This window comes from Somniosus microcephalus, chromosome 9 (assembly GCF_052327205.1).
Source record: "Somniosus microcephalus isolate GS21.2 chromosome 9, FLI_Smic_1.0, whole genome shotgun sequence".
NCBI lineage: Eukaryota > Metazoa > Chordata > Chondrichthyes > Squaliformes > Somniosidae > Somniosus > Somniosus microcephalus.
This window is the reverse complement of record NC_140995.1, coordinates 236,807,639-236,834,914: the sequence shown is the minus strand read 5'-3', so window position 1 is coordinate 236,834,914 and position 27,276 is coordinate 236,807,639. Positions and strand designations below refer to the sequence as shown.

At 50.6% G+C, this 27,276-nt stretch overlaps 1 protein-coding gene across 4 annotated transcripts in view; it reads right to left on the bottom strand.

The window, feature by feature from the left end:
- cul9 (cullin 9) overlaps nt 1-27,276 on the bottom strand; it is a 401,996-nt gene that overhangs the window by 330,287 nt on the left and 44,433 nt on the right. For 3 of the 4 annotated variants that reach the window (XM_085998049.1, XM_085998046.1, XM_085998048.1), the window contains exon 2: nt 23,255-23,896. The exons of the other annotated variant lie outside the window; for it this stretch is intronic. In XM_085998049.1, coding sequence (XP_085854175.1) covers nt 23,255-23,885 — 631 coding nt within the window. In that variant the 5' untranslated portion in view covers nt 23,886-23,896. The remainder of the gene's footprint in view (nt 1-23,254; nt 23,897-27,276) is intronic. 4 annotated transcript variants of the gene reach the window in all.

The following is a 27,276-nucleotide window of genomic DNA, read 5'->3' as shown; positions in this document are numbered from 1 at the left end:
TTAACCTCCGTCCCCCGACATTGCTGACTCCATCCTTAACCTCCGTCCCCCGACATTGCTGACTCCATCGTTCACCTCCGTCCCCCGACATTGCTGACTCCATCCTTAACCTCCGTCCCCCGACATTGCTGACTCCATCGTTCACCTCCGTCCCCCGACATTACTGACTCCATCCTTAACCTCCGTCCCCCGACATTGCCGACTCCATCCTTAACCTCCGTCCCCCGACATTACCGACTCCATCCTTAACCTCCGTCCCCCGACATTGCTGACTCCATCGTTCACCTCCGTCCCCCGACATTGCCGACTCCGTCCTTAACCTCCGTCCCCCGACATTGCCGACTCCATCGTTCACCTCCGTCCCGACATTGCTGACTCCATCCTTAACCTCCGTCCCCCGACATTGCCGACTCCATCCTTAACCTCCGTCCCCCGACATTGCTGACTCCATCCTTAACCTCCGTCCCCCGACATTGCTGACTCCATCCTTAACCTCCGTCCCCCGACATTGCCAACTCCATCCTTAACCTCCGTCCCCCGACATTGCTGACTCCATCCTTAACCTCCGTCCCCCGACATTGCTGACTCCATCCTTAACCTCCGTCCCCCGACATTACTGACTCCATCCTTAACCTCCGCCCCCCGACATTACTGACTCCATCGTTCACCTCCGTCCCCCGACATTGCTGACTCCATCCTTAACCTCCATCCCCCGACATTACTGACTCCATCCTTAACCTCCGCCCCCCGACATTACTGACTCCATCGTTCACCTCCGTCCCCCGACATTGCTGACTCCATCCTTAACCTCCGTCCCTCGACATTGCTGACTCCATCCTTAACCTCCGTCCCCCGACATTGCTGACTCCATCCTTAACCTCCGTCCCCCGACATTGCTGACTCCATCCTTAACCTCCGTCCCCCGACATTGCCGACTCCATCCTTAACCTCCGGCCCCCGACATTGCCGACTCCATCCTTAACCTCCGTCCCCCGACATTGCTGACTCCATCCTTAACCTCCGTCCCCCGACATTGCCGACTCCATCCTTAACCTCCGGCCCCCGACATTGCCGACTCCATCCTTAACCTCCGTCCCCCGACATTGCTGACTCCATCCTTAACCTCCGTCCCCCGACATTGCTGACTCCATCGTTCACCTCCGTCCCCCGACATTGCTGACTCCATCGTTCACCTCCGTCCCCCGACATTGCTGACTCCATCGTTCACCTCCGTCCCCCGACATTGCTGACTCCATCCTTAACCTCCGTCCCCCGACATTGATGACTCCATCGTTCACCTCCGTCCCCCGACATTGCTGACTCCATCCTTAACCTCCGTCCCCCGACATTGCCGACTCCATCCTTAACCTCCGTCCCCCGACATTGCCGACTCCATCCTTAACCTCCGTCCCCCGACATTGCTGACTCCATCCTTAACCTCCGTCCCCCGACATTGCTGACTCCATCGTTCACCTCCGTCCCTCGACATTGCTGACTCCATCCTTAACCTCCGTCCCCCGACATTACTGACTCCATCCTTAACCTCCGTCCCCCGACATTGCCGACTCCATCCTTAACCTCCGTCCCCCGACATTACTGACTCCATCGTTCACCTCCGTCCCCCGACATTGCTGACTCCATCGTTCACCTCCGTCCCCCGACATTGCTGACTCCATCGTTCACCTCCGTCCCCCGACATTGCTGACTCCATCCTTAACCTCCGTCCCCCGACATTGCTGACTCCATCCTTAACCTCCGTCCCTCGACATTGCTGACTCCATCCTTAACCTCCGTCCCCCGACATTGCCGACTCCATCGTTCACCTCCGTCCCCCGACATTGCTGACTCCATCGTTCACCTCCGTCCCCCGACATTGCTGACTCCATCCTTAACCTCCGTCCCCCGACATTGCCGACTCCATCCTTAACCTCTGTCCCCCGACATTGCTGACTCCATCGTTCACCTCCGTCCCCCGACATTGCTGACTCCATCGTTCACCTCCGTCCCCCGACATTACTGACTCCATCCTTAACCTCCGTCCCCCGACATTACTGACTCCATCGTTCACCTCCGTCCCCCGACATTACTGACTCCATCCTTAACCTCCGTCCCCCGACATTGCTGACTCCATCCTTAACCTCCGTCCCCCGACATTGCTGACTCCATCCTTAACCTCCGTCCCCCGACATTGCCGACTCCATCCTTAACCTCCGTCCCCCGACATTGCTGACTCCATCCTTAACCTCCGTCCCTCGACATTGCTGACTCCATCCTTAACCTCCGTCCCTCGACATTGCTGACTCCATCCTTAACCTCCGTCCCCCGACATTGCTGACTCCATCCTTAACCTCCGTCCCCCGACATTACTGACTCCATCCTTAACCTCCGTCCCTCGACATTGCTGACTCCATCCTTAACCTCCGTCCCTCGACATTGCTGACTCCATCCTTAACCTCCGTCCCCCGACATTGCTGACTCCATCCTTAACCTCCGTCCCCCGACATTGCTGACTCCATCCTTAACCTCCGTCCCCCGACATTGCTGACTCCATCCTTAACCTCCGTCCCCCGACATTGCCGACTCCATCCTTAACCTCCGTCCCCCGACATTGCTGACTCCATCGTTCACCTCCGTCCCCCGACATTGCTGACTCCATCCTTAACCTCCGTCCCTCGACATTGCTGACTCCATCGTTCACCTCCGTCCCCCGACATTGCTGACTCCATCCTTAACCTCCGTCCCTCGACATTGCTGACTCCATCCTTAACCTCCGTCCCCCGACATTGCTGACTCCATCCTTAACCTCCGTCCTGACATTGCTGACTCCATCCCTCGACAAACCTGGCCTGGCTGACTGCCAGTGGAACGGCCACATTTCCGTTGTTGAAACTGCCTACAAGAGCCTCTTTTATGCAAATCTCTTTGTTTCCCTTCAACTTACCTCTCCCTCCAGGACATGGTCACTATTCCCAATGTGGAGTGGCTCTACTACCTCTTGCATTCCTGAACCGAACGCAAGAAGCTTCTCAGCTGATGGGGGATTCCTCTCTCCCCTCCGGCCCCTCTCATTCTATCACAATCTTTCTCAATTTGCTGTTTTACTGATATAACGATGATTGCTCCGCTGAACGTCACTCTCGTTACTCCAAATACGTCAGTGCACACTCGGCCTGCTCTCTCTATCCTCTTCATTGTGATGAAGTCAAGACTGATTGCCAGATCTGAAAAATATGCCTCTCCTTCCCTAGCTCAGAATGTACTACTGCCTACAATCGTCAGGCTGTTAAACCCAATCTTAGTATTACCAGTTACCGATTTGCTTTTGTCTTTTTGTAATGTTTTATCCCCTCGTGGCATCGGACACTATGGGCCTTGGCTCTTCATTCGGATTCCTCAATCAACAAAAAAACGGAACCATACGCCTGGTTAAAAACGGTTAACATTTGCTGATTGATTTTTAGCCGTATTATATTGCACCAAATACAGGAAACTCTCTTTTAACCGGCAGCTAAATATCCGGAAATCTCTCTTAACTGGCAAAGTTCAGGAGTAGGTTCAGCTAAGTTTTCCTATATATTAGTGGCCGTGTAACCGGGGTTCCTGGACCTGTGGCCGTGTAACCGGGGTTCCTGGATCTGTGGCCGTGTAACCGGGACTCCTGCACCTGTAGCCGTGTAACCGGGGTTCCTGGATCTGTGGCCGTGCAACAGGGACTCCTGGATCTGTGGCCATGTAACCGGGACTCCTGGATCTGTGGCTGTGTAACCGGGGTTCCTGGATCTGTGGCCGTGTAACCGGGGCTCCTGCACCTGTGGCCGTGCAACAGGGACTCCTGGATCTGTGGCCGTGTAACCGGAGTTCCTGGATCTGTGGCCGTGTAACCGGGACTCCTGCACCTGTGGCCGTGCAACAGGGACTCCTGGACCTGTGGCCGTGCAACAGGGACTCCTGGATCTGTGGCCGTGTAACCGGAGTTCCTGGATCTGTGGCCGTGTAACCGGGACTCCTGCACCTGTGGCCGTGCAACAGGGACTCCTGGATCTGTGGCCGTGTAACCGGGGCTCCTGCACCTGTGGCCGTGTAACCGGGGCTCCTGCACCTGTGGCCGTTTAACCGGGGCTCCTGGATCTGTGGCCGTGTAACCGGGGTTCCTGGATCTGTGGCCGTGTAACCGGGGCTCCTGCACCTGTGGCCGTGTAACCGGGACTCCTGGATCTGTGGCCGTGTAACCGGGGTTCCTGGATCTGTGGCCATGCAACAGGGACTCCTGCACCTGTGGCCGTGTAACCGGGGCTCCTGCACCTGTGGCCGTGTAACCGGGACTCCTGGACCTGTGGCCGTGTAACTGGGACTCCTGGATCTGTGGCCGTGCAACAGGGACTCCTGGATCTGTGGCCGTGTAACAGGGACTCCTGGATCTGTGGCCGTGCAACAGGGACTCCTGGATCTGTGGCCGTGTAACCGGGGTTCCTGCACCTGTGGCTGTGCAACCGGGGTTCCTGGATCTGTAGCCGTGCAACAGGGACTCCTGCACCTGTGGCCGTGTAACAGGGACTCCTGGATCTGTGGCCGTGTAACAGGGACTCCTGGATCTGTGGCCGTGTAACAGGGACTCCTGGATCTGTGGCCGTGCAACAGGGACTCCTGCACCTGTGGCTGTGCAACCGGGGCTCCTGCACCTGTAGCCGTGTAACCGGGGTTCCTGGATCTGTGGCCGTGCAACCGGGGTTCCTGCACCTGTAGCCGTGCAACAGGGACTCCTGCACCTGTGGCTGTGTAACCGGGGCTCCTGCACCTGTGGCCGTGTAACCGGGGTTCCTGCACCTGTAGCCGTGTAACCGGGGCTCCTGCACCTGTGGCCGTGTAACCGGGGCTCCTGCACCTGTGGCTGTGTAACCGGGGTTCCTGGATCTGTGGCCGTGCAACCGGGGCTCCTGGATCTGTGGCCGTGTAACCGGGGTTCCTGGATCTGTGGCCGTGTAACCGGGGCTCTCGTACCTTGGCAAGTATACCTCCCTGTAATCCAGACTTTTTGATCAACCGGCACCACGCCGGTCCCGTCGGTGCCGGATAAAAAAGAGTTTCCTGTAAAGCTCTTTGCTGGGACACCAGACTTCATGGTGAAAACCTTTTCCAAGATCTTTGCTAGTGGTAAGCTATAATGAGCTACAAGAAATCTTGAAGTAGTGCATTCGGACAGTGTGCGTCAGGCATTAACAAGTGATGTCACATAGATGTATGCCCATGACAACTAGAGACAGCAAAGGCCCCATCTGAGCAGTAGATTCAGGAGGAGACAGCAAAGGCCCCATCTGAGCAGTAGATTCAGGAGGAGGCAGCAAAGGCCCCATCTGAGCAGTAGATTCAGGAGGAGGCAGCAAAGGCCCCATCTGAGCAGTAGATTCAGGAGGAGGCAGCAAAGGCCCCATCTGAGCAGTAGATTCAGGAGGAGGCAGCAAAGGCCCCATCTGAGCAGTAGATTCAGGAGGAGGCAGCAAAGGCCCCATCTGAGCAGTGGATTCAGGAGGACGTGGCAAAGGCCCCATCTGAGCAGTAGATTCAGGAGGAGGCAGCAAAGGCCCCATCTGAGCAGTAGATTCAGGAGGACGTGGCAAAGGCCCCATCTGAGCAGTGGATTCAGGAGGAGGCAGCAAAGGCCCCATCTGAGCAGTGGATTCAGGAGGACGTGGCAAAGGCCCCATCTGAGCAGTGGATTCAGGAGGAGACAGCAAAGGCCCCATCTGAGCAGTAGATTCAGGAGGAGGCAGCAAAGGCCCCATCTGAGCAGTAGATTCAGGAGGAGACAGCAAAGGCCCCATCTGAGCAGTAGATTCAGGAGGAGGCAGCAAAGGCCCCATCTGAGCAGTAGATTCAGGAGGAGACAGCAAAGGCCCCATCTGAGCAGTAGATTCAGGAGGAGGCAGCAAAGGCCCCATCTGAGCAGTAGATTCAGGAGGAGGCAGCAAAGGCCCCATCTGAGCAGTAGATTCAGGAGGAGACAGCAAAGGCCCCATCTGAGCAGTAGATTCAGGAGGAGGCAGCAAAGGCCCCATCTGAGCAGTAGATTCAGGAGGAGGCAGCAAAGGCCCCATCTGAGCAGTAGATTCAGGAGGAGGCAGCAAAGGCCCCATCTGAGCAGTAGATTCAGGAGGAGACAGCAAAGGCCCCATCTGAGCAGTGGATTCAGGAGGAGGCAGCAAAGGCCCCATCTGAGCAGTAGATTCAGGAGGAGGCAGCAAAGGCCCCATCTGAGCAGTGGATTCAGGAGGAGGCAGCAAAGGCCCCATCTGAGCAGTGGATTCAGGAGGAGACAGCAAAGGCCCCATCTGAGCAGTAGATTCAGGAGGAGGCAGCAAAGGCCCCATCTGAGCAGTAGATTCAGGAGGAGGCAGCAAAGGCCCCATCTGAGCAGTAGATTCAGGAGGAGGCAGCAAAGGCCCCATCTGAGCAGTAGATTCAGGAGGAGGCAGCAAAGGCCCCATCTGAGCAGTAGATTCAGGAGGAGACAGCAAAGGCCCCATCTGAGCAGTAGATTCAGGAGGAGGCAGCAAAGGCCCCATCTGAGCAGTAGATTCAGGAGGAGACAGCAAAGGCCCCATCTGAGCAGTAGATTCAGGAGGAGGCAGCAAAGGCCCCATCTGAGCAGTGGATTCAGGAGGAGACAGCAAAGGCCCCATCTGAGCAGTAGATTCAGGAGGAGGCGGCAAAGGCCCCATCTGAGCAGTAGATTCAGGAGGAGGCAGCAAAGGCCCCATCTGAGCAGTAGATTCAGGAGGAGGCAGCAAAGGCCCCATCTGAGCAGTAGATTCAGGAGGAGACAGCAAAGGCCCCATCTGAGCAGTGGATTCAGGAGGAGGCAGCAAAGGCCCCATCTGAGCAGTAGATTCAGGAGGAGGCAGCAAAGGCCCCATCTGAGCAGTAGATTCAGGAGGAGGCAGCAAAGGCCCCATCTGAGCAGTGGATTCAGGAGGAGACAGCAAAGGCCCCATCTGAGCAGTAGATTCAGGAGGACGTGGCAAAGGCCCCATCTGAGCAGTAGATTCAGGAGGAGACAGCAAAGGCCCCATCTGAGCAGTAGATTCAGGAGGAGGCAGCAAAGGCCCCATCTGAGCAGTAGATTCAGGAGGAGGCAGGAAAGGCCCCATCTGAGCAGTAGATTCAGGAGGACGTGGCAAAGGCCCCATCTGAGCAGTAGATTCAGGAGGAGACAGCAAAGGCCCCATCTGGGCAGTAGATTCAGGAGGACGTGGCAAAGGCCCCATCTGAGCAGTAGATTCAGGAGGAGACAGCAAAGGCCCCATCTGAGCAGTAGATTCAGGAGGAGACAGCAAAGGCCCCATCTGAGCAGTGGATTCAGGAGGAGGCAGCAAAGGCCCCATCTGAGCAGTGGATTCAGGAGGAGACAGCAAAGGCCCCATCTGAGCAGTAGATTCAGGAGGAGGCAGCAAAGGCCCCATCTGGGCAGTAGATTCAGGAGGAAACAGCAAAGGCCCCATCTGAGCAGTAGATTCAGGAGGAGGCAGCAAAGGCCCCATCTGAGCAGTAGATTCAGGAGGAGGCAGCAAAGGCCCCATCTGAGCAGTAGATTCAGGAGGAAACAGCAAAGGCCCCATCTGAGCAGTAGATTCAGGAGGAGGCAGCAAAGGCCCCATCTGAGCAGTAGATTCAGGAGGAGGCGGCAAAGGCCCCATCTGAGCAGTGGATTCAGGAGGAGGCAGCAAAGGCCCCATCTGAGCAGTAGATTCAGGAGGAGGCGGCAAAGGCCCCATCTGAGCAGTAGATTCAGGAGGAGACAGCAAAGGCCCCATCTGAGCAGTAGATTCAGGAGGAGACAGCAAAGGCCCCATCTGAGCAGTAGATTCAGGAGGAGGCAGCAAAGGCCCCATCTGAGCAGTGGATTCAGGAGGAGGCAGCAAAGGCCCCATCTGAGCAGTAGATTCAGGAGGACGTGGCAAAGGCCCCATCTGAGCAGTAGATTCAGGAGGAGGCAGCAAAGGCCCCATCTGAGCAGTAGATTCAGGAGGAGGCAGCAAAGGCCCCATCTGAGCAGTAGATTCAGGAGGAGACAGCAAAGGCCCCATCTGAGCAGTAGATTCAGGAGGACGTGGCAAAGGCCCCATCTGAGCAGTAGATTCAGGAGGAGGCAGCAAAGGCCCCATCTGAGCAGTAGATTCAGGAGGAGGCAGCAAAGGCCCCATCTGAGCAGTAGATTCAGGAGGAGGCAGCAAAGGCCCCATCTGAGCAGTAGATTCAGGAGGAGACAGCAAAGGCCCCATCTGAGCAGTAGATTCAGGAGGAGGCAGCAAAGGCCCCATCTGAGCAGTAGATTCAGGAGGAGACAGCAAAGGCCCCATCTGAGCAGTAGATTCAGGAGGAGGCAGCAAAGGCCCCATCTGAGCAGTGGATTCAGGAGGAGGCAGCAAAGGCCCCATCTGAGCAGTAGATTCAGGAGGAGGCAGCAAAGGCCCCATCTGAGCAGTAGATTCAGGAGGAGGCAGCAAAGGCCCCATCTGAGCAGTGGATTCAGGAGGAGGCAGCAAAGGCCCCATCTGAGCAGTGGATTCAGGAGGAGGCAGCAAAGGCCCCATCTGAGCAGTGGATTCAGGAGGAGGCGGCAAAGGCCCCATCTGAGCAGTAGATTCAGGAGGAGGCAGCAAAGGCCCCATCTGAGCAGTGGATTCAGGAGGAGGCAGCAAAGGCCCCATCTGAGCAGTGGATTCAGGAGGAGGCAGCAAAGGCCCCATCTGAGCAGTGGATTCAGGAGGAGGCAGCAAAGGCCCCATCTGAGCAGTAGATTCAGGAGGAGGCAGCAAAGGCCCCATCTGAGCAGTGGATTCAGGAGGAGGCAGCAAAGGCCCCATCTGAGCAGTGGATTCAGGAGGAGGCAGCAAAGGCCCCATCTGAGCAGTAGATTCAGGAGGAGGCAGCAAAGGCCCCATCTGAGCAGTAGATTCAGGAGGGGGCAGCAAAGGCCCCATCTGAGCAGTGGATTCAGGAGGAGACAGCAAAGGCCCCATCTGAGCAGTGGATTCAGGAGGAGGCAGCAAAGGCCCCATCTGAGCAGTAGATTCAGGAGGAGGCGGCAAAGGCCCCATCTGAGCAGTAGATTCAGGAGGAGGCAGCAAAGGCCCCATCTGAGCAGTGGATTCAGGAGGAGGCAGCAAAGGCCCCATCTGAGCAGTGGATTCAGGAGGACGTGGCAAAGGCCCCATCTGAGCAGTAGATTCAGGAGGAGGCAGCAAAGGCCCCATCTGAGCAGTAGATTCAGGAGGAGACAGCAAAGGCCCCATCTGAGCAGTAGATTCAGGAGGACGTGGCAAAGGCCCCATCTGAGCAGTGGATTCAGGAGGAGGCAGCAAAGGCCCCATCTGAGCAGTAGATTCAGGAGGAGACAGCAAAGGCCCCATCTGAGCAGTAGATTCAGGAGGACGTGGCAAAGGCCCCATCTGGGCAGTAGATTCAGGAGGAGGCAGCAAAGGCCCCATCTGAGCAGTAGATTCAGGAGGAGGCAGCAAAGGCCCCATCTGAGCAGTAGATTCAGGAGGACGTGGCAAAGGCCCCATCTGGGCAGTAGATTCAGGAGGAGGCAGCAAAGGCCCCATCTGAGCAGTAGATTCAGGAGGAGGCAGCAAAGGCCCCATCTGAGCAGTAGATTCAGGAGGAGGCAGCAAAGGCCCCATCTGGGCAGTAGATTCAGGAGGAGGCAGCAAAGGCCCCATCTGAGCAGTAGATTCAGGAGGAGGCAGCAAAGGCCCCATCTGAGCAGTAGATTCAGGAGGACGTGGCAAAGGCCCCATCTGGGCAGTAGATTCAGGAGGAGGCAGCAAAGGCCCCATCTGAGCAGTAGATTCAGGAGGAGGCAGCAAAGGCCCCATCTGAGCAGTAGATTCAGGAGGAGGCAGCAAAGGCCCCATCTGGGCAGTGGATTCAGGAGGAGGCAGCAAAGGCCCCATCTGAGCAGTGGATTCAGGAGGAGGCAGCAAAGGCCCCATCTGAGCAGTAGATTCAGGAGGGGGCAGCAAAGGCCCCATCTGAGCAGTAGATTCAGGAGGAGGCAGCAAAGGCCCCATCTGAGCAGTGGATTCAGGAGGAGGCAGCAAAGGCCCCATCTGAGCAGTAGATTCAGGAGGGGGCAGCAAAGGCCCCATCTGAGCAGTAGATTCAGGAGGAGGCAGCAAAGGCCCCATCTGAGCAGTAGATTCAGGAGGAGGCAGCAAAGGCCCCATCTGAGCAGTAGATTCAGGAGGAGGCAGCAAAGGCCCCATCTGAGCAGTAGATTCAGGAGGAGACAGCAAAGGCCCCATCTGAGCAGTAGATTCAGGAGGAGGCAGCAAAGGCCCCATCTGAGCAGTAGATTCAGGAGGAGGCAGCAAAGGCCCCATCTGAGCAGTAGATTCAGGAGGAGGCAGCAAAGGCCCCATCTGAGCAGTAGATTCAGGAGGAGGCAGCAAAGGCCCCATCTGAGCAGTAGATTCAGGAGGAGGCAGCAAAGGCCCCATCTGAGCAGTGGATTCAGGAGGAGGCAGCAAAGGCCCCATCTGAGCAGTAGATTCAGGAGGAGACAGCAAAGGCCCCATCTGAGCAGTAGATTCAGGAGGGGGCAGCAAAGGCCCCATCTGAGCAGTAGATTCAGGAGGACGTGGCAAAGGCCCCATCTGAGCAGTAGATTCAGGAGGAGGCAGCAAAGGCCCCATCTGAGCAGTAGATTCAGGAGGAGGCAGCAAAGGCCCCATCTGAGCAGTAGATTCAGGAGGAGACAGCAAAGGCCCCATCTGAGCAGTAGATTCAGGAGGAGGCAGCAAAGGCCCCATCTGAGCAGTAGATTCAGGAGGAGGCAGCAAAGGCCCCATCTGAGCAGTAGATTCAGGAGGAGGCAGCAAAGGCCCCATCTGAGCAGTAGATTCAGGAGGAGGCAGCAAAGGCCCCATCTGAGCAGTAGATTCAGGAGGAGGCAGCAAAGGCCCCATCTGAGCAGTGGATTCAGGAGGAGGCAGCAAAGGCCCCATCTGAGCAGTAGATTCAGGAGGAGACAGCAAAGGCCCCATCTGAGCAGTAGATTCAGGAGGGGGCAGCAAAGGCCCCATCTGAGCAGTAGATTCAGGAGGACGTGGCAAAGGCCCCATCTGGGCAGTAGATTCAGGAGGAGGCAGCAAAGGCCCCATCTGAGCAGTAGATTCAGGAGGAGGCAGCAAAGGCCCCATCTGAGCAGTAGATTCAGGAGGAGGCAGCAAAGGCCCCATCTGGGCAGTAGATTCAGGAGGAGGCAGCAAAGGCCCCATCTGAGCAGTAGATTCAGGAGGAGGCAGCAAAGGCCCCATCTGAGCAGTAGATTCAGGAGGAGGCAGCAAAGGCCCCATCTGAGCAGTAGATTCAGGAGGAGGCAGCAAAGGCCCCATCTGGGCAGTAGATTCAGGAGGACGTGGCAAACAGCCAGACAATTTCCCACTGGGAATGATTCAGAAACATCAAGTGCCACCCCCAGGCAATAACATGTGAAAACAGGATGGCTCAGCATGGAAGAAAACTCAATGACAAACAGAAGACAAAGAAAGAATTGGAAAATGAAAAAACATAATATGGAGAACAATGAAACATCGTAAATACAGATGGCACTAAAATGGAGAATCCATTTGGTGGGTGGGTGGGCAGTTAGACTGCATAACTGTGGGGTAGAAGTCTGGTTTTATTACTGTTGCCTCGTTTACAGCACACATATATCTCGGTTGCAGTTGTACTGCTACAGCAAATTTATATTGCAAAATGTCAATAGCCAGGAACATTGTAAGATGAATAGTCATTCTGCTTCCCTTCAGAAAAGGAAGGGCTCGTCTCACACTCACCATGAACTACACCCAGTTTCTAGAGTGTTTTTTTTATAAACTGCACAATGACTTATTAGTACGTGACTGTACAAGAAGGTGCTTGAAGATGGTTAGTTCAAACAATCGCTTGCTACTTTGTTAAGGATATCTATCAGTTTTTGAAGGAACAAGCCACATGTCAGATACAGAAACATGCAATTAAAAACACGAAACTGCACACAGCATTATAAATAAAAAGTCAGCCCTGTTGAAAGAAAAAGTAAAAAAAGATAATCAAGGAGGAAATAGAAGGAAAAATCATAGGACACAATCCCTTTAGGACTTTCCTTTACAGCAGCTTCACAAACCACCGGTTTCTCTCCTCTCCCCGAGAGAGAAAATAAGCTGATACAACACCAGGAATTTTATACAACTATATACTGTACTACTAAAAGTCCAAGTTATCTACATTAGGGAGAAACAGGAAGACACGAATTAAAGCAGGAATGTTAGATCTTCAATTACTGCTAACACACAACCTGAAACCTTCCCACAAGATCATTTTAGAGGAAACCCCGCCACACATGGTGACAAAGTCAACCACAGACTTGTACAGCACAGAAGGAGGCCATTCAGTGCAGCACGCTCTCGGAAAGAGAGTTACACTTCCAACAGAACGGATTTCTCCTTGTTTGACAATTTTTTCTCCCCTTGTCCAGTCTCTTCCCACCAATATCCACGACTCTTCCAACGCCCTCCATCACTAACAGTTTCCAGTTTCCTGGCCCCAAGCGTCACCTTTTCACGATGGACGTCCAATCCCTCTACACCTCCATCCCCCACCAGGATGGCCTGAGGGCGCTCCGCTTCTTCCTTGAACAGAGGCCCAACCAGTCCCCATCCACCACCACCCTCCTCCGCCTGGCTGAACTTGTTCTCACATTGAACAACTTCTCCTTTAACTCCACTCACTTCCTCCAAATCAAAGGTGTTGCTATGGGAACCCGCATGGGCCCTAGCTATGCCTGCCTTTTCGTGGGATATGTGGAACATTCTTTGTTCCAGTCCTACTCAGGTCCCCTCCCTCACCTTTTTCCGGTACATTGATGACTGTATTGGTGCCGTTTCCTGCTCTCACCCTGAACTAGATAAGTTCATTCACTTTGCTTCCAATTTACACCCTTCCCTCACCTTCACATGGTCCATCTCCAACTCTTCCCTTCCCTTCCTCGACTTCCATGCCTCCATTTCTGGGGATAGGCTATTGACCAACATCCACTATAAGCCCACTGACTCCCACAGCTACCTGGACTGCACTTCCTCCCACCCCGCTTCCTGTAAGGACTCTATTCCATTCTCAGTGTCTCCACCGCAGCTGTTCCGACGATGCCACCTTCCACACCAGTGCTTCCGATATGTCTTCCTTTTTCCTAAACTGAGGATTCCCCTCTACCGTGGTTGACACGGCCCTCGACTGCGTCCATTCCATTTCCCGCACTTCTGCTCTCACCCCTTCCCCCCCTCCCAGAACCACGATAGGGTTCCCCTTGTCCTCACCGTTCACCCCACCAGCCTCCACATTCACCAGATCATCCTCCGCCATCTCCAGCGTGATCCCACCACCAAACACATCTTCCCCTCCCCTCTCAGCATTCTAAAGGAACCGTTCCCTCCGTGACACCTTGATCCACTCCTCAATCACCTCCAACACCCCCTCCCCTTCCCACGGCACTTTCCCATGTAAGCGCAGGAAATGCAACACCTGCCCTTTCACCTCCCCCCTTCCCACCATCCAGAGCCCCAAACACTCCTTCCAGGTGAGACAGCGATTTACTTGTACTTCTTGCAATTTATTCGCTGCTCACGATGTGGTCTCCTCAACACTGGGGAGACCATACGCAGATTGGGTGACCGCTTTGCAGAACACCTCTGTTCAGTCCGTAAGGGTGACCCCGAGCTTCTGGTCACCTGTCACTTTAATTCACCGCCCCATTCCCACTCAGACCTCTCCATCCTCGGCCTCTTACACTGTTCCGATGAAGCTCAACGTAAGCTCGAGGAACAGCGCCTCATCTTTCGATTAGGTACTTTACAGCCTTCTGGACTCAACATCAAGTTCAACAATTTCAGACTATAACCTCGGCCCTACTTTTTCCAGATGGCAGCTGTTGATGATTGTGCCATTCCCATTGACCCATCTTTCGTTTCTTTACTTGCCCCATTACCATCTCCTTTTGCTTTGTACAATCATACCTTTTGTCATTTAATCTCTCCTGCTCTCCGCCCTATCACAGACCTTCCTTTTTGTTCTTTCCTCTGCTCCCCCCTTTCCCTGTTTCTGTACTTGTTTAAAACCTGTTACATCTCTAACTTTTTCCAGTTCTGATGAAGCGTCATCGACCTGAAACGTTAACTCTGTTTCTCTCTCCACAGATGCTGCCTGACCTGCCGAGTATTTCCAGCATTTTCTGTTTTTATTACACTTCCATTCCCTGTCTTTTTCTGATGCTCTTCACAATTTTTCTTTTTCAAATATTTATTTGGTTCCCTTTTAAAAGCCATGATGAACCCTGCTTCTGCCATTTCGGGTGGGACATCCCATGTTCTACACAAGTCCTAACTGTGCTCGCCATTCTTTTGATAACCTTAAATTTATGCCCTCCAGTTATCGACTCACTGACCAGTGGAAATAGTTGTTGCCGGTTTACCATGTCAGAACCCCTCATTATTTTGAATATCACTATCATTCCCCTCCTAACCTTGTGTGTTCTGAGTGAGTGAGACAACAGTGCCATCCTCGATCTTCTGTACAGTGTCAGCTGATGCCCTGCTGTCTTATGGGCAGGGCCTTTGATGTCCCTGGTTAGTTCATGTGATAACCAACCTATATCTAACCCAAGTAGAAGTGAAAGCGCCTGAAAGAACTGCCAAAGGTTATGGAAATCAGTGGCTCCTGAAAGACGTGCCTAATCAAAGGGGGAAGAATGTGGCTTTTGCTCTAGCTCTTGCCAACACTACTTTAATGCAGGCTGAAGAGTTAAGGTAGCAACTGGAAATACTTGTAAAAATCAGTAGACTCCAATACCTTACCCAACCTATGAGGAAGTGAATGCCACACTGCACACCAGAAACTGGTCTTCCCAACCACCAACCACAGCAAATCCGCAAGTTTACTTGTGGTATGCAGCTAGCAGTGCAAGATGCTTACAGATCTTGGTGCACTGCAGCAACTGTTATAAAGTTATGCACAATAGTGCATGTGGGACTGAAGCAAATTAACCCAACAGTGGCGAAACACTAAATTAACACCAGCTATCTACAAATTTTAGATTTTGAGACATTCAATTTATATAAAGCAAACGCACTCATCAAGATTTACACAGACAATTCCAGTGACATTTCTGGAGCTTTGAGAAGAAAAAGTGAAACGGTCTGTTGTTTGTACACCCCTTGAATAGGTGCGAGCCACCTGGGTCTGCTCCAGAGAAAGGGTCCCTGCTCCAAATTGAAGGCAATATTTCCCGAACTTCGCAACATTAATATTAATGAGGTTGGGGGGGGGGGGGGGGGAGGGGGAGGGAGAGCGAGAGCAAGCGAGCGAATAGATATGAACACCCATTTTCTCAGTTTGGTAAATCATATCTGGTCTAAGCTGCAAATAAGTTGGCTGGAAAATGTGATAAAAGAAATCCTCAAGTTCATCCCTGCGGCACCCCATCTGTAAGTTCAGCTTTCTACAAAGTATGAACCTAGCCACTGATGGAATACTGCTGTCATTTTGAAGGAACGACATTGCCCTTTGGTCCTGGAGTTAATATAATCCTAAACCCACAGAGCATCACACTCAATGAAATGGCCTACTGCAATACCAGAGTCATCGTCCAATCATACAATCTTACAGCACAGAAGGAGGCCATTCAGCCCATCATATCTGTGCCGGCTTTTAGAAAGAGCTAGCTGATTAGTCCCACTCCACCGCTCTTTCCCTTAACCCTGCAAATTTTTCAAATATATATCAAATTCCTTTTTGAAAGTTATTATTGAATCTGCTTACGCCACCCTCTCAGGCAGCGCATTCCAGAGCAGAACTCGGTGTGTAAAAATCACTCTCTTCGCACCTCTGGTTCCTTTGCCAATCACCTTAAAAATATTTGACCAGGCTGTTAGATCGCCACAATATTTTTGCCACCAACATTAACACCTTTGTTTATCCAAGGAGCACAGGAGCTCCTGCACTGCACCTCAAGGTTTTCTATCAATCAAAAATGCAGCACAAGATATTAGGTGTAGTTTATAGACCACTTCTACCTGTGGGGCTCTTTCCCAGATGGTGTTGCCATCGGCAGCTCTATCCTTTATACACTGAAGTTCAACGGCACAGTCACCCATCACTTACTAAACCAGAACTTGTTGGAGTACACATCAGGGCATAGAATGACATCGAATTTACAGCACAGATACAGGCCATTCAGCCCAACAGGTCTATAGAGTCAGAGCACAGTAACAGGCCATTCGGCCCAACAGGTCTATAGAGTCATACAGCACAGAAACAGGCCATTCAGCCCAACAGGTCTATAGAGTCAGAGCACAGAAACAGGCCATTCAGCCCAACAGGTCTATAGAGTCAGAGTCAGAGCACAGAAACAGGCCATTTGGCCCAACAGGTCTATAGTCATAGGGCACAGAAACAGGCCATTCAGCCCAACAGGTCTATAGAGTCATAGAGCACAGAAACAGGCCATTCGGCCCAACAGGTCTATAGAGTCATAGAGCACAGAAACAGGCCATTCAGCCCAACAGGTCTATAGAGTCAGAGCACAGAAACAGGCCATTCGGCCCAACAGGTCTATAGAGTCAGAGTCAGAGCACAGAAACAGGCCATTCGGCCCAACAGGTCTATAGAGTCATACAGCACAGGTACAGGCCATTCGGCCCAACAGGTCTATTGAGTCATACAGCACAAATACAGGCCATTCGGCCCAACAGGTCTATTGAGTCAGAGCACAGAAACAGGCCATTCAGCCCAACAGGTCTATAGAGTCATACAGCACAGAAACAGGCCATTCAGCCCAACAGGTCTATAGAGTCATAGGGCACAGAAACAGGCCATTCAGCCCAACAGGTCTATAGAGTCATACAGCACAGAAACAAGCCATTCAGCTCAACAGGTCTATAGAGTCATACAGCACAGAAACAGGCCATTCAGCCCAACAGGTCTATAGAGTCATACAGCACAGAAACAGGCCATTCAGCTCAACAGGTCTATAGAGTCATACAGCACAGAAACAGGCCATTCAGCCCAACAGGTCTATAGAGTCATACAGCACAGAAACAGGCCATTCAGCCCAACAGGTCTATCGAGTCAGAGCACAGAAACAGGCCATTCGGCCCAACAGGTCTATAGAGTCATACAGCACAGAAACAGGCCATTCAGCCCAACAGGTCTATAGAGTCAGAGCACAGAAACAGGCCATTCGGCCCAACAGGTCTATAGAGTCATACAGCACAGAAACAGGCCATTCGGCCCAACAGGTCTATAGAGTCATACAGCACAGAAACAGGCCATTTGGCCCAACAGGTCTATAGAGTCATACAGCACAGAAACAGGCCATTCGGCCCATCAGGTCTATAGAGTCAGAGTCATAGAGCACAGAAACAGGCCATTCGGCCCAACAGGTCTATAGAGTCATACAGCACAGAAACAGGCCATTCAGCCCAACAGGTCTATAGAGTCATACAGCACAGATACAGGCCATTCAGCCCAACAGGTCTATCGAGTCATACAGCACAGAAACAGGCCATTCGGCCCAACAGGTCTATAGAGTCAGAGCACAGAAACAGGCCATTCAGCCCAACAGGTCTATAGAGTCATACAGCACAGAAACAGGCCATTCAGCCCAACAGGTCTATAGAGTCATACAGCACAGAAACAGGCCATTCGGCCCAACAGGTCTATAGAGTCATACAGCACAGAAACAGGCCATTCAGCCCAACTGATCTATAGAGTCATACAGCACAGAAACAGGCCATTCAGCCCAACAGGTCTATAGAATCATACAGCACAGAAACAGGCCATTCGGCCCAACAGGTCTATAGAGTCAGAGCACAGAAACAGGCCATTCGGCCCAACAGGTCTATAGAGTCATACAGCACAGAAACAGGCCATTCGGCCCAACAGGTCTATAGAGTCAGAGCACAGAAACAGGCCATTCAGCCCAACAGGTCTATAGAGTCAGAGCACAGAAACAGGCCATTCGGCCCAACAGGTCTATAGAGTCATACAGCACAGAAACAGGCCATTCAGCTCAACAGGTCTATAGAGTCATACAGCACAGAAACAGGCCATTCGGCCCAACAGATCTATAGAGTCAGAGAGTCATAGAGCACAGAAACAGGCCATTCGGCCCATCAGGTCTATAGTGTCATACAGCAGAAACAGACCATTCAGCCCATCAGGTCTATAGTCATACAGCACAGAAACAGGCCATTCAGCCCAACAGGTCTATAGAGTCATACAGCACAGAAACAGGCCATTCGGCCCAACAGGTGTTAATGCTCCACACGAGCCTCCTCCCACTCTATTTATTTCATCTCCTTCTAGTCCTTTCTCCCTGAAGTGTTTTTCTAGGTTCCCGTTAAATGCATCTATGCTACTTGCCTCAACTACTCTGTGGTAGCGAGTTCCACATTCTCACCACTCTCCGAGTGAAGAAGTTCCTCCTGAATTCCCAGTTGGATTTATTAGTGACTATCTTATATTTATGGCTCCTAGTTCTGGACTCCCCACAAGTGGAAACATCTTTTCTATGTCTACCCTATCATAATTTCAAAGACTTAAGGACAATAATCTTCAACCTGTGCGATTTGTTTCCTGTCCACGGTGAAGGACAGGAAAAGGTCCGCAGTCTGCTGACATACTTCTATATTCCACCAGACTCTCCCAAACTGCTACTTCCTCCCAAACAACATCTGACCTACTGCGCGTTTCAATCTCAAACTACCTGCTGAGCAATCACATCGAATCATGGCCATCCAAATACTATGAAAGCACCTGTGGTCTATGAGCCTGCTGGAGTAGAATATATACCATAGGGTGTGACAATTACATTCAGGGCAAAACAGGCCTTTCAAATCTATGCCCATTTGATCTTATATAAAATGTGCACAAGTCTTTAGTTCACACAGATAATACAGGCAGTATGATGGCTGTGAAAGAGATTTCATCTTGTATAAAATGTGCACAAGTCTTTAGTTCACACAGATAATACAGGCAGTATGATGGCTGTGAAAGAGATTTCATCTTGTATAAAATGTGCACAAGTCTTTAGTTCACACAGATAATACAGGCAGTATGATGGCTGTGAAAGAGAGATCTCAAATGCAGAGAAATTAGGCAGAAGTTGCATTTCTAGGGAAAGCAGTTGGTGATCTGGGTGAGCTGAATTGTGAAGGGACAATTCCACAAGAGCTGCGTTCACTATGGTTTCCGCTACAACAGGTTGTGTCACCGTATTTAAAAGAAATGGTGGAGCAGGGAGGAAAGGATTGCTACTGACAATAAAGTAATGATACGAACAGAGAAATAATGACTGCTGAAGCTTGTTGGAGGGAGAGAAGGACAGGAAAGGAGTAGGGTGCAAGTGTGCAAATCAGCGACAGTAAAATTAGAATGTGCACAGTTCATGCAAAGAGATGGTCAGTAAATTATAGAAATAGAAGAAAATTAGATTGATGCGGGAGACCCGAGAAGCTGGGAGTGTTAGCGTTAAAGCCGAGAAGGTTAAAGGGAGATTTAATAGAGGTGTCCAAAATTCTGAGGTTTTTGATAGAGTTGATCGGGAGAAATTGTTTCTACTGGCAGGAGGGTCGGTAACCAGAGCACACAGATTTCAGTTAGAGTTGATCGGGAGAAACTGTTTCTACTGGCAGGAGGGTCAGTAACCAGAGCACTCAGATTTCAGTTAGAGTTGATCGGGAGAAACTGTTTCTACTGGCAGGAGGGTCGGTAACCAGAGCACACAGATTTCAGTTAGAGTTGATCGGGAGAAACTGTTTCTACTGGCAGGAGGGTCGGTAACCAGAGCACACAGATTTCAGTTAGAGTTGATCGGGAGAAACTGTTTCTACTGGCAGGAGGGTCGGTAACCAGAGCACTCAGATTTCAGTTAGAGTTGATCGGGAGAAACTGTTTCTACTGGCAGGAGGGTCGGTAACCAGAGCACACAGATTTCAGTTAGAGTTGATCGGGAGAAACTGTTTCTACTGGCAGGAGGGTCGGTAACCAGAGCACTCAGATTTCAGTTAGAGTTGATCGGGAGAAACTGTTTCTACTGGCAGGAGGGTCAGTAACCAGAGCACACAGATTTCAGTTAGAGTTGATCGGGAGAAACTGTTTCTACTGGCAGGAGGGTCGGTAACCAGATTTCAGTTAGAGTTGATCGGGAGAAACTGTTTCTACTGGCAGGAGGGTCGGTAACCAGAGCACTCAGATTTCAGTTAGAGTTGATCGGGAGAAACTGTTTCTACTGGCAGGAGGGTCAGTAACCAGAGCACTCAGATTTCAGTTAGAGTTGATCGGGAGAAACTGTTTCTACTGGCAGGAGGGTCGGTAACCAGAGCACTCAGATTTCAGTTAGAGTTGATCGGGAGAAACTGTTTCTACTAGCAGGAGGGTCAGTAACCAGAGCACTCAGATTTCAGTTAGAGTTGATCGGGAGAAACTGTTTCTACTGGCAGGAGGGTCGGTAACCAGAGCACTCAGATTTCAGTTAGAGTTGATCGGGAGAAACTGTTTCTACTGGCAGGAGGGTCAGTAACCTGAGCACTCAGATTTCAGTTAGAGTTGATCGGGAGAAACTGTTTCTACTGGCAGGAGGGTCAGTAACCAGAGCACTCAGATTTCAGTTAGAGTTGATCGGGAGAAACTGTTTCTACTAGCAGGAGGGTCAGTAACCAGAGCACTCAGATTTCAGTTAGAGTTGATCGGGAGAAACTGTTTCTACTAGCAGGAGGGTCGGTAACCAGAGCACTCAGATTTCAGTTAGAGTTGATCGGGAGAAACTGTTTCTACTGGCAGGAGGGTCGGTAACCAGAGCACTCAGATTTCAGTTAGAGTTGATCGGGAGAAACTGTTTCTACTGGCAGGAGGGTCGGTAACCAGAGCACTCAGATTTCAGTTCGAGTTGATCGGGAGAAACTGTTTCTACTGGCAGGAGGGTCAGTAACCAGAGCACTCAGATTTCAGTTAGAGTTGATCGGGAGAAACTGTTTCTACTAGCAGGAGGGTCAGTAACCAGAGCACTCAGATTTCAGTTAGAGTTGATCGGGAGAAACTGTTTCTACTGGCAGGAGGGTCGGTAACCAGAGCACTCAGATTTCAGTTAGAGTTGATCGGGAGAAACTGTTTCTACTGGCAGGAGGGTCGGTAACCAGAGCACTCAGATTTCAGTTAGAGTTGATCGGGAGAAACTGTTTCTACTAGCAGGAGGGTCGGTAACCAGAGCACTCAGATTTCAGTTAGAGTTGATCGGGAGAAACTGTTTCTACTGGCAGGAGGGTCGGTAACCAGAGCACACAGATTTCAGTTAGAGTTGATCGGGAGAAACTGTTTCTACTGGCAGGAGGGTCGGTAACCAGAGCACTCAGATTTCAGTTAGAGTTGATCGGGAGAAACTGTTTCTACTGGCAGGAGGGTCGGTAACCAGAGCACTCAGATTTCAGTTAGAGTTGATCGGGAGAAACTGTTTCTACTAGCAGGAGGGTCGGTAACCAGAGCACTCAGATTTCAGTTAGAGTTGATCGGGAGAAACTGTTTCTACTAGCAGGAGGGTCGGTAACCAGAGCACACAGATTTCAGTTAGAGTTGATCGGGAGAAACTGTTTCTACTGGCAGGAGGGTCGGTAACCAGAGCACTCAGATTTCAGTTAGAGTTGATCGGGAGAAACTGTTTCTACTGGCAGGAGGGTCAGTAACCAGAGCACTCAGATTTCAGTTAGAGTTGATCGGGAGAAACTGTTTCTACTAGCAGGAGGGTCGGTAACCAGAGCACTCAGATTTCAGTTAGAGTTGATCGGGAGAAACTGTTTCTACTGGCAGGAGGGTCGGTAACCAGAGCACTCAGATTTCAGTTCGAGTTGATCGGGAGAAACTGTTTCTACTGGCAGGAGGGTCAGTAACCAGAGCACTCAGATTTCAGTTAGAGTTGATCGGGAGAAACTGTTTCTACTGGCAGGAGGGTCGGTAACCAGAGCACTCAGATTTCAGTTAGAGTTGATCGGGAGAAACTGTTTCTACTAGCAGGAGGGTCGGTAACCAGAGCACTCAGATTTCAGTTAGAGTTGATCGGGAGAAACTGTTTCTACTGGCAGGAGGGTCGGTAACCAGAGCACACAGATTTCAGTTAGAGTTGATCGGGAGAAACTGTTTCTACTGGCAGGAGGGTCGGTAACCAGAGCACTCAGATTTCAGTTAGAGTTGATCGGGAGAAACTGTTTCTACTGGCAGGAGGGTCAGTAACCAGAGCACTCAGATTTCAGTTAGAGTTGATCGGGAGAAACTGTTTCTACTGGCGGGAGGGTCGGTAACCAGAGCACTCAGATTTCAGTTAGAGTTGTTCGGGAGAAACTGTTTCTACTGGCAGGAGGGTCAGTAACCAGAGCACTCAGATTTCAGTTAGAGTTGATCGGGAGAAACTGTTTCTACTGGCAGGAGGGTCGGTAACCAGAGCACTCAGATTTCAGTTAGCTGGCAAAAGAACCAGGTGGGAGAAGAGGAATTGGATAAACCCTTGAAAAGGAAAAATTTGCAGGGCTATACGGAAAGAACAGGGCCGCAGAACTAATTGGATCGCTCTTTGAAAGAGCTGGCCCGAGCAGGATGGGCCGAATGGCCTCCTTCTGTCCTATATGATTTTATGAAATAGTAAAAGAAATGATTAATGCAGAGAAACAAACTATATTATTTTCCGTTTACCTTACATCATACATGATTCACCGTAATAGTTTTCTGTCCAACTCAGTAGGGCGTCTATACTTTTATGTTAATACTGAGCCCTGTCACAGGAAGAAGTATACGCATCATAAAGTTTTTATTATAGAAAGAGGGAGTATCCATAGCTGGGCACTCGGGATGCAAAGAGCAATTTGTATGAGTACCTCTCTTAGAAAAGTTTTAAAAAGCCACCACATTGTGATATGGGAATTCCCTTCTGTAAGCACCTGTACACTTATTCCAGTCTCTGAGACCCACAACAGTCAAAGTGCTGATACATCTATCCTCGCTGCAGTTTTGTCTGGGTGTACTCTTTATGTTAGACATTTCTCTTTAAGTACAGCACATGGTGTTACTTTCATGGCCAAATACTGATCCTATAATCAAAGAGTCAGACCATTCCCAAAGGAATTACTAAGTCATACAGTACTGGATACTCCTGGTTAAACTACAAACATCCTACCTGCATCATGTGAAGCGAGAGCCCGGAGCATCTTCCCAGCACTCCTGCGTGTCTGTGTTTCCTTGTTACAGAGTAATTCCATAAGCACATCCAAAGCTCCCGTCTCTTTGAACACCCCTACCAGCGAGCCAATACTAGCATAGGCACTCAGAACATGGATTGTGTGCGAAATATTCAAGGATGAGTCTGGTCCAGATTTGCGAGACATCTGTCGCCTCGCTCTTTGCACCAAATGCTTAACGTCCTCCTTCATGTCAAGTAACTCTACATCGTCAAACGTGACATCAGAGTCTGCGCTCACTGTGCACGATCTGGCACTTGGCTCCTGTTCCTCTTTCACTCTCTGGCCCTCAGGTTTCCGTTTCCCAAGGAGCGTAGGACAGTTAGCATATACGTCTTCAGCTGACATCCACATCAAAATATTGTCCACTTTGTTGTCGCTAGATGAACTGTTTCCTCCATTACTGCTGCTGCCTCCGCCTCCACTGTCATCTATAGTCAGCACATTCCAGCGAATGAGATACTCTGTAAGACCGTCGTGTGAGCGACGCTGTCGGATCAGTTCTTCTGGATACGCCTGTATTTTGGGTCCCAGCTGGACCAGAAGGTTTTTGCTGCGCCGTTCACCCATTGTGTTAGTACCTGCACAGAAAGCGACAATTACAGTTACAGCAAAGCATTTTCAATACTTAACTGACGTCATCCACCAAATGTGAAATACTTGCTACTAGGATCCCATGTCTGACTAAATGGTCACACCTTACTGGAATCATTCTACTGCAACTGTATGATTTATTTTTAAACACAACGAATTTATGGTTCTTCTGCAGATCTGATATTAGTTGCAGGTTTTTGACAAGCACAGGAAGAATGGCTAAGTATGTGTGCAATCTTGCCAACGTAAGGATATGCTGAATAACTCAACCTCAACTTGACAAGACAATGTGCACAAAGTTCATTTCAGCAATTACAATTCACCAGGATTCGTCAAGTGAACCGAATCAGTAGGAATGAGAGGTTTCCAGTGATAGGAACAAGCGGCCCACACAACACTCATATATGGCTTGATTAACTACATTACAGGAAACTCTTTTTTATCCGGCACCGACGGGACCGGCGTGCTGCCAGTTGATCAAAAAGTCCGGATTACAGAGAGGTATACTTACTAAGGTACGAGAGCCCCGTACACGGCCACAGATCCAGGCGTCCCTGTTGCATGGCAACAGGTGCAGGAACCCCGGTTACACGGCCACAGATCCAAGCATCCCTGTTGCATGGCAACAGGTGCAGGAACCCCGGTTACACGGCCACAGGTCCAAGCATCCCTGTTGCATGGCAACAGGTGCAGGAACCCCGGTTACACGGCCACAGATCCAAGCATCCCTGTTGCATGGCAACAGGTGCAGGTACCCCGGTTACACGGCCACAGATCCAAGCATCCCTGTTGCATGGCAACAGGTGCAGGAACCCCGGTTACACGGCCACAGAGCCAGGCATCCCTGTTGCATGGCAACAGGTGCAGGAACCCCGGTTACACGGCCACAGATCCAAGCATCCCTGTTGCATGGCAACAGGTGCAGGAACCCCGGTTACACGGCCACAGATCCAAGCATCCCTGTTGCATGGCAACAGGTGCAGGAACCCCGGTTACACGGCCACAGAGCCAGGCATCCCTGTTGCATGGCAACAGGTGCAGGAACCCCGGTTACACGGCAACAGGTGCAGGAACCCCGGTTACACGGCCACAGATCCAGGAACCCCGGTTACACGGCCACTAATATGAAGTAAAACTTACCTGAACCTACTCCTGAATTTTGCCGGTTAAGAGAGATTTCCGGTTATTTAGGTGCTGGTAAAAAGCGAGTTTCCTGTACTACAATAAATAAACCTTTTTAAAATTAAAAATGCATTTTTACAAACAAAGGTTGTTGACTTAGTGCAGGACTCTCTGACAGAGGACGGGATTGAGGAAGGCTACAAGATGACACGATATTTAAAACTCTGGGGCCAGCCAGATGGGCTGCGATTCCTGTAGTGTCTTACCACTTATACCTCCACACTTATCACGGACAGCCACCTATACTGGGCAAATGGCACCAACCATCTGCCATTACCTCGGAAGTCAATTACAAAGGCGCCACTTATAACATGTAAATGTGCCGGCTATTCCAGGCGTTCGGGTTCGGGCGCCTCCAGCACACTACACAGGCTGAAAAGAAAAAGATAATAATAATCAGCCTTTTACATTGTATGTTTCACGGGGTCAGAATTGGTGCAGCTTAGAGAATATTACAAATATCGGCCATTTCCTGCGACAGTATTGCCATTTACAAGTGTGGTTACAATTAGGGCTCAAACAGTGAGAAAGGCTGAAAAGTTCTCACTCTGGAACTAAAACAAAGAAGTCGTTTTAATTAAAAGGAACTTTCAGTGGTTAAAATTTCAGTAATATGTTCTCTCAGGATTTACCATCCATTCTTAGATAGAGTGTGCTGGCGAGGTGTCTAACCATCGAGGGCATCACACCTGAGCCTAAACCTGCCCTTACCTGCACACTTTACACTGGGAATTACTGAATGTCTGGGCCAGGAGTCATACTAGGAACCAGGATACTGTACTTCTGAGAATATCATTTTGAGAAACAGAAACCAGAAACTGTAAAAGCAGCAGAGAAGTAAAAAGGGCTAACCGGATCTTTAATTGTTAACGAGGCTGGCACCCATGATGTTACCCCTTGCTGATAGAAACAATGTAGCAGAAACTGTTTAGACTTTAGTGATTGCAAACACATTACCATAATGTTGAGGTGATCGTAACACATTACCATAATGTTGAGGTGATCGTAACACATTACCATAGTGTTGAGGTGATCGTAACACATTACCATGATGTTTACTTAGCTGTAACCCATTCAGTAAAATGTGACTTCTTTATTTCAAACTGCCAGACCAGGAAATCCAATTAAATGTATACATGCACAGCTCATGATTGGTGCAGAATGTACGAGGTGTTAATGCTCTCTCAAAAGCAGGGATAAAAATGTAGCACGCTGTATGAGAAATAGCTTGCTCTGTTGGGTTCGTTAGACTCTTGCAGGAGTCGGTGCTGACATTTCAGAGTAAGACTCCGCGGGTAATAAATCGTTTGAATTCTCCAGTTGTTCGACTCAGTGTTTGCTGAACCAGACTGAGGGTGAAAGAATCCGTTCTATCACTTCCAAAAGCACAGCTGCATACACACCTCTCGGGAAATAATACTCTTTAATATTTAATAGTTAGCTGGTGCATTTTGCAACAATCTCATGAATAAACAGTTTTACATTAGATGACTAAAACTGGCTTCAGTTAGAAAACACTACTACTTTTGGCATGTATTGCAAAATTTACTGAAATATAAAAGCAACATTCATGTTAAAATACCTCAGCTTTGGGTTCTTTTTACATAAAGGTAAATGGAAATTACGAGGTCTTAAATTAGCATCGAGGTAGTCTGTGCAAACGCCGAGGTAGTCTGTGCAAACGCCGAGGTAGTCTGTGCAAACGCCGAGGTAGTCTGTGCAAACGCCGAGGTAGTCTGTGCAAACGCCGAGGTAGTCTGTGCAAACGCCGAGGTAGTCTGTGCAAACGCCGAGGTAGTCTGTGCAAACGCCGAGGTAGTCTGTGCAAACGCCGAGGTAGTCTGTGCAAACGCCGAGGTAGTCTGTGCAAACGCCGAGGTAGTCTGTGCAAACGCCGAGGTAGTCTGTGCAAACGCCGAGGTAGTCTGTGCAAACGCCGAGGTAGTCTGTGCAAACGCCGAGGTAGTCTGTGCAAACGCCGAGGTAGTCTGTGCAAACGCCGAGGTAGTCTGTGCAAACGCCGAGGTAGTCTGTGCAAACGCCGAGGTAGTCTGTGCAAACGCCGAGGTAGTCTGTGCAAACGCCGAGGTAGTCTGTGCAAACGCCGAGGTAGTCTGTGCAAACGCCGAGGTAGTCTGTGCAAACGCCGAGGTAGTCTGTGCAAACGCCGAGGTAGTCTGTGCAA